At 39.2% G+C, this 11647-nt stretch overlaps 1 protein-coding gene and 1 pseudogene across 1 annotated transcript; one reads left to right on the forward strand and one right to left on the reverse strand.

The window, feature by feature from the left end:
* Nucleotides 1-109: 109 nt before the first annotated feature.
* On the forward strand, nt 110-2432 carry LOC113723059 (L-type lectin-domain containing receptor kinase IV.1-like). The gene has a single exon (XM_027246325.2). It carries the CDS (start codon nt 283-285, stop codon nt 2302-2304), a length of 2022 nt encoding a protein of 673 aa, XP_027102126.2. The 5' UTR covers nt 110-282; the 3' UTR covers nt 2305-2432.
* Nucleotides 2433-4612: 2180 nt separating this feature from the next.
* On the reverse strand, nt 4613-10841 carry LOC113724254 (uncharacterized; annotated as a pseudogene).
* Between the last annotated feature and the right edge of the window lie 806 nt (nt 10842-11647).

Consider the following 11647-nt stretch of genomic DNA (forward strand, 5'->3'; position numbering starts at 1 on the left):
GGAAGTAATTCTTTTGTGCAGATAATGCAGTCACAGTACGATGTACATGAAAGTGATGGTTTTCGGATGGACTCGTAATAGTGAATGGAGGAATTAAAACAAGCTCCACCATTAGCGTAACCATCCAATATTTCCAAGGGCCACTAGGCCTAGAAATCAAAACCTCTTTTCCGGGTTTGCTAGAGTCAATCGATACTGCTGATTCCACATTGATAAATTACTTGAACCAACATCGGATTTTGGAGGAATTTTCAAGCTAGTATCAGCATTGAGCCATCAGCCATGTTGGTTCTGATCAAGCTTATACTGCTTGTGGTTTCTGCTCTAGTTAGCTTTGCATCTTCCCAGGACCTTAGCATCACCTACAATGGATTCCGTTCTGCAAACTTGAGTCTGGATGGCATAGCTGAGGTCACGCCAAATGGCCTCTTGAAGCTAACCAATGCCACCAGGCAAGAGAAAGGTCATGCCTTCTTTCCTAATCCTGTCAGCTTCAAGAATCCTCCGAATTCTTCTGCTTTCTCCTTTTCCACCACCTTCATCTTTGCTATAGTGTCTGAAGATCCTATTTTGTGCGGCCACGGAATTGCCTTCGTGATTGCACCGACAAAAGGCCTTCCAGGAGCTCTTCCTAGTCAGTATCTCGGCCTCTTCAACGGAACCAACACAGGAAATGACACCAACCATGTTTTTGCAGTGGAACTTGACACGATCCAAAGCAAAGAGTTCAATGATATCAATGATAACCACGTTGGGATAGACATCAACGGACTGAACTCCAAACAAGCAAAGCCTGCAGGTTATTATTCCAATGACAACGGTATTTTTCAGAATTTGACTCTTTTTAGTGGTAAAGCAATGCAAGTTTGGGTGGACTATGATGGAACAGCTAAGCATATTAGTGTCACATTAGCTCCAATACGTGCTGGTGAACCAAGCAAACCTCTTTTATCTTTAACCTATGATCTTTCTTCAGTATTACATGAAACCATGTATATTGGATTTTCATCATCTACCGGTTCAGTGCTAACATTCCATTACCTTCTGGGGTGGAGTTTCAAGATGAACGGTGTGGCTCAAGGGCTTGATCTTTCTCAACTTCCTAAGCTCCCACGAGTTGGACATAAGAAAAAGTCTAAAGCATTAACAATTGGTTTACCTATAATTTTGATTGCTTCCCTGTCAATTGGAATCTCTGGTGTAATCTATCGTGTGAGAATAAAGAAGAAGTTTACCGAAGTGCTTGAGGAGTGGGAGCGTGAGTTTGGTCCTCACAGATTCAAGTACAAAGATTTGTATATCGCTACAAAGGGTTTCAGGGACAAGGGATTACTAGGAAGAGGGGGTTTTGGTAGGGTATATCATGGAGTCCTGCCTAGCTCCAAACTTGAGGTTGCTGTCAAGAGGGTATCTCATGAATCCAGGCAAGGAATGAAACAATTTGTGGCAGAAATTGTCAGCATAGGCCGGTTACGCCATCGAAATTTGGTTCCACTTTTAGGTTACTGCAGGCGAAAAGATGAACTGCTATTGGTTTATGAATACATGCCAAATGGAAGCCTGGACAGGTTTCTATACCAGCAGCCTGAGTACACTCTGAACTGGAACCAAAGATTTCGAGTCATAAGAGGTGTAGCATCTGGATTGTTTTATCTACATGAAGGATGGGAACAAATAGTGATCCATGGAGATGTAAAGGCCAGCAACGTCCTGTTAGACAGTGAATTGAATGGAAGATTAGGAGATTTTGGGCTTGCCAGATTGTATGATCATGGAACAGACCCTCAAACAACTCATGTTGTTGGAACACTTGGATACCTCGCGCCAGAGCATACTAGAACTGGCAAGGCTACAACCAGAACAGATGTATACGCCTTTGGGGCCTTTTTGCTTGAGGTAGTTTGTGGCAGAAGACCAATAGAGCCGCACTCCCCAACAGAGGATGATATTTTGGTTGATCGGGTGTTTTCTTGCTGGAAGAAAGGGCAAATTCTTGAAGCAGCTGATGCAAACATGGGACTTGATTATGTGAAAGAGGAGGTGGAATTGGTTATGAAGCTCGGATTGTTGTGCTCGCAGTCAGAGCCCACAGCAAGGCCAAGCATGCGTCAAGTTGTTCTATACTTGGACAGCGCCTTGGCACTGCCAGATTTACAGTCACTTGGGATTTCTGCCACTGGCCTGTCTTTTGCAAGTCAAGAAGGTTTCAGTGATTTTAACTTATCATACCCATCCTCAATGGACAAGCCATTTTCACACGCTTCCTCCTCTGCTGCAGAATCGCTACTGTCTGGAGGTCGGTGATGGAGGACAAAGCTTTCGGTTAATGACTTTGGGAAAATTATGCAATTGATGTAATTGCTGATCAATAAGACATTGGCTTTCTGTTTAGTTTGGCATTAGGGAGTAAGCGATGTACATAAAGAACAAAAGCTAGCCATTAATGAGAATTTAGTAGGTTTAAATGAGATTGGTAGATAATATTGAGCAGTAATTGATTCATAACAAAACCTATATAGCACCATCCTGGGCCTTGCTTGAACTATATCTTCTGGAAAATGATAGTACAAGAAAGATATTTTCTGCAAATAAAACCAAATTCTGTATTGAATACTGAAATAATTCCAAATTAACAGAAAGCAGAATAGAGGATTCTGCAGCTGTCATCCACGCCCCAAAACCAACAATGTAGCAGTTTATAACTTTTGGTTTCTAAAGCTTCTAACGGATCTGTTAGGAAATTGATTTAATTTCTTTTAGGCAAGTTTTTTGTTTTGTATGAAAGTAACTAGTTTTCTAATTGATTTTAGTTACTCAGAATAGATGTCAAGGAATTTTCTATTTGTATGATTTTAGGAATATGAGTTATTTCTTATTCTGAACTAATTTAGGAATTAGCACTGGTTTCCTATTGTTATTTGAGTTTTGGCCAAATAATATTCTCTATAAATAGGTGGGTTAGCATACTACACAAGAGACACACAAAGGCACACAAGAGGCGAGCCTTAAACATGGGTGGTGAGAGAGAATTCTTAGAAGATGAGAGATGATATACAAGGATTGGGGTTGGATTCAAATTATATTTTTGTATAAGGTTTTTCTCTCATAATAAGGAACAGGTTTTTCTCCGTGGACATAGACTCAATGGTGGAGTCGAACCACATTCAATATTGTGCGTCCCTTATCTTTCATACTTGTGACTTGTTTGTCATTAAATTGTCATGTACTTGATATCTTAATAGTTGTTTGTTCCATATTTTGATCCTAACAAGTGGTATCAGAACTTGGTTACGAAATTGGATTGCTCACAAGCACTTGAATTCTAACAAACTAATATCAGAGCGGGGTTCATGGTTGGATCCTAATTACCTATTGAGATCAAGTGGATTGGCGGCTATTATCAATTGAACAATTTAATAGGTGGTATTCTTGTTTCAAGAGTTTGGTAAGAAACATTGAAGGTGAAGAATAGAAAGTCGAAAAGTATGAAGATACTTGACGTTGAATCTAAGACAGATGATTTAAGGGTCAAGGAAAAGGTGGAATTCAATCTTAATTTTGGATATGAATCGCTGGAAACTTTTTCACACCTCCAACAGCTGAACTTCATCCTAGTGGCTTTTAGATTTCGATTATGTTCTTTGGATAGTGTGACACATGTCCTAAAGAAACAAAACGATCTAATTTTCATGCACCACTGATAGTTATGAGTTTTTTGTGTTAGGTGGAGTCTTGGAAACTACATGTGACGAGACAGTTCTAAGGATGGGAAAAAAATATGGTGATGTTATCACTTGATTAGGGCTAGAACTCACAAAAGGGGATCCCAAGTTGCAAGTGGTGGTGAAAAGAAATCCTGCGAAGGAAGATGGTGAATTGAGACATCTTCTCACGAGTCAACTGGAGGTTGGATTTGAGGTAACTACACATGTTCATTTGTCGATTAAATTAATTTGGTATCAGGACTGTACTAATTCGGATATATAGTTCGGTACCATATTATTTGGTAGTTGATTTGGATGTGTAGTTCGGTACTATATTATTTGGTAGTTGATGATAAATGGTTATTAAAAGAAATTTTCGCCAATGTGGAGATTTGTTAATTAAAAAATTCGTTTAATTTCTTTTAGGCATATTTCTTATTGTGTAGAAATAACTAATTTTCTAATTGGTTATAGTTATTTGGAATAGTTGTCAAGGAATTTCCTTTTTGTATGAGTTTAGGAATAGAAGTTATTTCTCATTCTAAACTAGTTTAGGAATTAACACTAATTTTCTATTATTTTTTGGGTTTTGGCCAAATAATATTCTCTATAAATAGGTGGGTTGGCATAGTACACAAGAATACACAAGAGGCAAACCTTAAACATGGGTGGTAAGAGAAAATTCTTAGGAGATTAGAGATGATATATAAGGACTAGACTTGAATTTAAATTGTATTCTTGTATAGGATTTTTCTCTCATAATAAAGAACGGATTTCTTCTCGTGGACGTAGGTTCAATGGTAGAGTCGAACCACAAAATATTGTGTTTTGCTTATCTTTCATGCTTGCGATTTGTTTGTCATTAAATTATTATGTACTTGATATTTCAATAATTATTTGTTCCGCGCTTAAATCCTAACTGGAACTTCCACATACACTATGAAAGTTGAGGAAAAAGTTAAGAAAGATGCTATACAAAGGACAAAAATAGGGTGCTTTGGATGGTTCAAACATCCAAACAAGCCACAGTGAAGAAAAAGAGAGACAAAGTCCCTAGAACATTTCCTGGCTGCTTTGGATGGTTCAACCCTCCTCAGCGCGTCCACTTCTTTCAAGTTTCAACAGGTCAAACTCAGCCCCCTTATTCTTCACCTCCTCAACGCACGTGGCCAACAATTTGTCTTCCTCTTTTTCCCTCTACAGAAGCTTTTCTCCAGATGGACCTGGGCTGGAACGGTTGCACAGACGACCGTTCTGGATGCTTGTGTGCATTTTGTACACGATATAATATCATTTGTAAATGATATGTTGAATTGTCAAGCATTGCGGCTTGACTTGTGTGGCAAACATTTCCGTCCCACATCGATGGCAGCCAAGGAAAGCCTTTTGTTGTTTTCCTATAAATAGGGAAGCGTATGAAGGTTTAAGGTGTACCACTCAAGAGAGTTATATGGGTTATTAGTTTCTTGAGTCATATAGCCCATTTGTAGTCAAATATTTTAGACTCTCTTGTTTTGTATTTAGGAATATTTCCTAAACCTTGTATAAGTGCCTTTTGGCCTAAGAACCAGTTTCCTACGGTTTTTGTATTTCTTCTTCATAGTAGAAATATTACTCCTCCCTCGCCCGTGGACGTAGGTCAATTTGACCGAACCACGTAAATCTTCTGTGTCTTTTATTTGCTTTGTTATCTGTATTTATATGGTCGATTTTACCGCCTAATTATTATATGGCTGGTATCTACCGCCTATCTATTATATGGTCGGTTATACCGCCTACTTTGTTCTAACTTGAATTTGTCTATTTCCTGGGCCGGTCCTAACAAACTGGTATCAGAGCTGGTTATTATATTTTGCAAGACAGGTTCATCTGGTGGGGCCCGTCCATCCTGTGGGACCCACTCATCTTGTGGGGTCCGTTTATCCGTGTGATCCGCTCACCTTGTGGGGCCCGTTCATCCCGTGGGATCCACTCACCTTGTGGGGCCCGTTCATCCCGGGGGACCCGCTTATCTCGTGGGGTCCGCTTACCCTGTGAGGCCCGCTCACTAGATTTGCATATTTGTTTGGCCAGTTTTTTGAGACAAATTTTAAGTTATAGATTTTGTGGCAACAATGATGATAACAAAGACGGTTGTCGAGAAATTCGACAGAAATGTCAACTTCGGCGTGTGGCAGCTCAAGATGGAGGCCATTCTTATTCAAGACGGAGTTGATTTGACAATACAAGGAATTGAAAACAAGCCAGAAGATGTAAAAGATGCGGATTTCGCCGATATGGATAAGAAGGCCAGATCCAGCATAATGTTAAATCTCTCCGATGAGATATTGCGTGAGGTAGCAACGGAGACTTCGGTCAAGGCTTTGTGGGATAAATTGAAAGCCTTGTATATGAAGAAGACAGTCGAGAATCGGCTATATCTGAAACAGAGTTTGTATATGCTTCGAATGTCTGAAGGTACATCTATACTCTCCCATCTTGATAAATTTGATTCCATTATTATGGATTTGGAGAATATAGATTCGAAAATTGATGATGAAGATCAGACTCTATTACTTTTATGTTCCCTTCCCCAGTCCTTTAAGCATTTCCGTAATACTATGATATATGGAAAGGAAACAATTTCGTATCGGAAAATTAAATCTGCATTAAAATCTAAAGAGCAGATAGATGGGGATATTACTGGGGAAACTAGTGGGAGTCAAGCCGATGGCTTGTTTGTTCGGGGTAGATCTGAAAAGAGAAACACAGAAAATAGAAATAGATCCAAGTCCAGGCATAAAAATGTGGTGTGCAACTATTGTAAAAAGAAGGGCCATATTATCTCTGATTGCTTTAAATTGAAAAATAAAGAAAAGCAAAAGGAGAAAAGGAGTGAAACCACCGAAGCTAGTATTGCCGTTGATGAGAATGATGGAACTATTTTCTGTGCAACGGAAAATAATTTTAGGTCTAACAATGAGTGAATTTTAGATTCAGGTTGTTCATATCATATGTGTCCCAATAAGGACTGGTTTTCAACATATGAATCAACTGAAGGTGGAGTTGTCTTAATGGGCAACAACGCTGTTTGTAAAGTTGTTGGCAAAGACACAATCTAGATTAAAATGTACGATAGTATTGTGAGGACGCTCACAAATGTTAGACATGTTCCAGATTTGAAGAAAAATCTCATCTCTTTGGGCACTCTTGAGTCTATCGGGTGCAGGTATTCAGGTGGAGATGGAGTTCTCAAAATCACTCGAGGAGCTCTTGTTGTTATGAAGGCACACAGATCTGGCACTTTGTATATTTTACAGGGATCTACTGTAGTAGGTGCTGCTGCTGTTTCAACAGCATCTTTGTCAGATACAAACATCACTAAATTATAGCATATGCGTTTGGGGCATATGGACGAAAAAGGCTTGGGCATACTGAGCAAAAAAGGATTTCTTTGTGGACAAAGTACCGGGCCATTGGAATTCTGTGAACATTATATTTTTGGAAAGCAGAAAAGAGTCAGTTTCAGTTTACCAGCAACTCACAAGACAAAAGGTACTCTTGATTACATTCATTCAGATCTATGGGATCCTTCTCGTGCTCCTTCTAAAGGTGGTGCCAGGTACATGTTGACTTTCATTGATGACTATTCAAGAAAAGTTTGGGTCTATTTTCTTAAGTATAAAAATGATGTTTTCCTAACTTTCAAGCAATGGAAAGTTTTGATTGAGAAACAAGCAGGAAAACATGTTAAGCGGTTGAGAACAGATAATGGCATGGAATTTTGTGAAGGTGAATTTAATGAATTTTGCAAAAATGAAGGAATTGTTCGGCATCACACCGTCAGGATGACGTCTCAACAAAATGGTGTGGCTGAACGTATGAACAGAACGCTTTTGGAGAGAGCAAGATGTATGATCTCCAATGCAGGGTTGACAAACGACTTTTGGGCAGATGCGATCAATATGGCCTGTTATATTATCAGCCGTTCTCCTTCTGCATCTCTTGATTTCAAAACTCCTGAGGAAGTTTGGTCAGGTACTCCTGCTGATTACTCCAATTTAAAAGTTTTTGGGTGTCCAGCATATATGCACGTGAATGACAAAAAATTGGAGCCTATGGCTAAAAAGTGCATTTTTCTTGGGTATGCTTCTGGGGTGAAAGGATACAGATTATGGTGTCCTGATCCCAAATCTCCAAAATTTGTATTCAGTAGAGATGTTATTTTTGATAAATTATCTATGTTATCTTCCAAGAAGGAGTCTTCTAGTTCTTGTACTACTGATAGTACACAGAAGCAGGTGGAGTTTGATATTGGCAGTTCTGGTCCGTCTCAATTCAAATCTTCTATTCAGCAAGTGCCAGTAGATGCACTTGAATCTACTGTTGAAGATAGTTGAGAAGAAGATGAGTATTCCATAGCCAGAGATAGACAAAGGAGAGACATTCGACCACCACAAAGATATGCAAATTTAGTTGCATATGCTTTGTCTGTTGCAGAAGAAACTGATGCAGATGGTGAGCCTTCCACCTATTCAGAAGCAGTTTCTTGTGATGATTCTGCAAAGTGGTTAATTGCGATGAATGAAGAAATTGAATCTCTTCATCAAAATGAAACTTGGGTTCTTGTAAAGCCGTCGTCAACTAAGAAAATTGTTGGTTGCAAGTGGGTCTTCAAGAAAAAGGAAGGTATTCCAGGGGTTGAAGATGCAAGGTATAAAGCACGATTGGTTGCAAAGGGCTATAGTCAGGTACAAGGTGTTGATTTTAATGATGTATTCTCACCTATTGTTAAACATAGCTCTATTCGTGTTTTGCTTGCTTTAGTTGCCATGTATGATTTGGAGTTAGAGCAGCTTGATGTTAAAACAGCTTTTTTGCATGGTGAACTTGAAGAACAAATTTATATAAAACAACCCCAGGGTTTTGAAATTGAAGATAAGGAAGACCATGTTTGCTTATTGAAGAAATCCTTATATGGATTGAAGCAGTCTCCAAGACAGTGGTATAAGAGGTTTGATTCCTTTATGTTGGGTCATGGTTATTCAAGGAACATGTATGATAGTTGTGTTTACTTCCGGAAGTTAAATGATGGTTCTTTCATTTATTTGCTGCTTTATGTTGATGACATGCTTATTGCTACCAAGAATTTGTCAGAAATTCACACTTTGAAACTGCAGTTAAATAGTGAATTTGAACTGAAAGATTTGGGAGCAGCTAAGGAAATTCTTGGCATGGATATTAAGCGAGATCAAGGAGTAGAAAAGTTGTTCTTGACTCAGAAAAATTACCTTGAGAAAGTCTTGGAGCGTTTTGGCATGAAAGATGCTAAACCAGTATCTACTCCTCTTGCTAGCCATTTTCGGTTATCTGCTGCTCAATCACCAAAATCAGATGAAGAGGAAGATTATATGGCACTGGTTCCTTATTCCAGTGCAGTCGGCAGTGTTATGTATGCAATGATTTGTACTCGTCCAGATATCTCACAAGCAGTCAGTGTTGTTAGCAGATATATGTCTTACCCCGGTAAAGCACATTGGCAGGCTGTGAAGTGGATTCTCAGATACTTGCGAGGTACTTCAAATGCATGTTTGGAGTTTGGAAAAAATAATAACACTTTAATTGGTTTTGTAGACTCAGACTACGCTGGGGATCTTGACAGGTGAAGATCGCTTTCAGGCTATGTATTTTGCATTGGCGGTTGTACTGTTAGTTGGAAAGCTACTCTACAACCTGTCGTAGCTTTGTCTACTACAGAAGCAGAATATATGGCTGTGACCGAGGCAATCAAAGAAGCCTTGTGGTTGAAGAGTTTATTTAGCGAGCTAAGTCTATATCAAGGTGTTATTGATATTCACTGTGATAGTCAAAGTGCCATACACTTGACTAAAGATCAGATGTATCATGAGAGGACGAAACATATTGATGTGAAGTATCATTTCATTCGGGATATCATTGCTGAAGAAAAGATCCTTATTCAGAAAATCAATACCAAGGACAATCCAGCTGACATGTTTACGAAACCTCTTCCAGTTTACAAATTCAAGCAGTGTTTGGATTTGGTTGGTGTTCATTGTTGGTGATTTATGCCCATGAGGCTTATGTGGAGAAGGTGGAGCAATTTTACTATTGTCGATAGTGGAACTAAAATTTTGCCAAGGTGGAGATTTGTTGAATTGTCAAGCATTGCGGCTTGACTTGTGTGGCAAACATTTCCGTCCCACATCGATGGCAGCCAAGGAAAGCCTTTTGTTGTTTTCCTATAAATAGGGAAGAGTATGAAGGTTTAAGGTGTACCACTCAAGAGAGTTATATGGGTTATTAGCTTCTTGAGTCATATAGCCCATTTGTAGTCAAATATTTTAGACTCTCTTGTTTTGTGTTTAGGAATATTTTCTAAACCTTGTATAAGTGCCGTTTGGCCTAAGAACCACTTTTCTACGGTTTTTGTATTTCTTTTTCATAGTAGAAATATTACTTCTCCCTCGCCCGTGGATGTAGGTCAATTTGACCGAACCACGTAAATCTTCTGTGTCTTTTATTTGCTTTGTTATCTGTCTTTATATGGTCGGTTTTACCGCCTAATTATTATATGGCTGGTATCTACCGCCTATCTATTATATGGTCGGTTATACCGTCTACTTTGTTCTAACTTGAATTTGTCTATTTCCGGGGCCGGTCCTAACATGATATAACACTGAAATAACAGCAAGTAGCACTAGAACAATATTTTGTGGGTCTCACACATGTTAAAATCTGGACCTTACAAATTTTGTTGGCCAAATCTTGGCCATTAACCGTCCCTGCCCCTTCTCCTCTCCAGATGGCCCTGGACGTCAATCTTGTACCTGACAGCCCATATGATCCCGAGAGAGCACAACAGGGAACACAAAGATGGGATCCAAGACCTGTGGCAGAAGGAGGCCCGGCCTGTAGAGGAGGCAGCGCTGAAGAGGAGGATGAGGGCTGTGGAATGGAAGAGGAAGAAGAAACAGTTGAGTTGGGAGATTTCTTTGCAGACGGAGTCGATTTAAGTCTCCTTGAGGGCTATTTTGTTGACGATTAGCTCTTCTTCCTTGAGCCATTGCTTGAGGAGAAGCTTTGTGAGTCGGGGTCTTGGCTATCTGGTGGAGCGGGATGAAGGGGCTTCGACTCCATGATCTGTTCTTCTTTAAATTGTTTTCATTATTTATGGCCGTTTGTATGTGTCGCTCTATTAATCTAAGGGCAAACTTGTAAATAATGATGATGGGCAATCCAACGCTAGAATTTTCAATTGGATAGCCGACTTTGGAAAGTCATTCCGAAGGGCAATCCAATGCTATGATTTTGGGCAGATTTGAGATTTTAGCCCATGTCCTATTGTCTTGTCAGGTATTGGTTCTTACAATTTGATTTTGCATATTTCGCCTTTGTAGATTTCATAGATTGGATATGTTTTAAAGTATCCACATCACCCCTATGATCTTTTATGTGAACTGAAAACTTGATACAGTAAATAACCTCTATAACATTGCTAGTTGAAATACTAATATTGCCTAAGTACGAGATTGAATAACAGCATGACCACCTCTAATCTCTTTATACTTTGTTCTTATGCATTTTACAATCATCAAAGTTCGAGAAATTTACTCTCCTGGCATTCATTTCATTAGTTAATTGAATCATTTATGGTTTTTCTTTGTCTCTCGTGAACCAGGCAACTGAGTATTGATTATTGACCAAGCGAATTCCTCACAGCTAAGTCTGGAATGATGTCAATTACAAAAAGAATACATGTTTTAATAGTTGGTGTTTAAGTAATTCATCACTGTCAATTGTCAAACACGATTTTAAGTTGCATCTATTACCATTAGCAACTGCAGATTTAGTTCTGCTTAACATGTCATTACTTAGGCAGCTGCGCACGAATCTGACTTCGAGCAAGTGAAGCCCTATGCGGACAAGTGTGACTGCTGAGTTTT

This window comes from Coffea arabica, chromosome 2c, assembly GCF_036785885.1.
Source record: "Coffea arabica cultivar ET-39 chromosome 2c, Coffea Arabica ET-39 HiFi, whole genome shotgun sequence".
Lineage (NCBI taxonomy): Eukaryota > Viridiplantae > Streptophyta > Magnoliopsida > Gentianales > Rubiaceae > Coffea > Coffea arabica.

What these genes read in the sequence shown, in the direction of transcription:
- LOC113723059 (XM_027246325.2), top strand. Translation starts at nt 283, where the DNA reads ATGTTGGTTCTGATCAAGCTTATACTGCTTGTGGTTTCTGCTCTAGTT.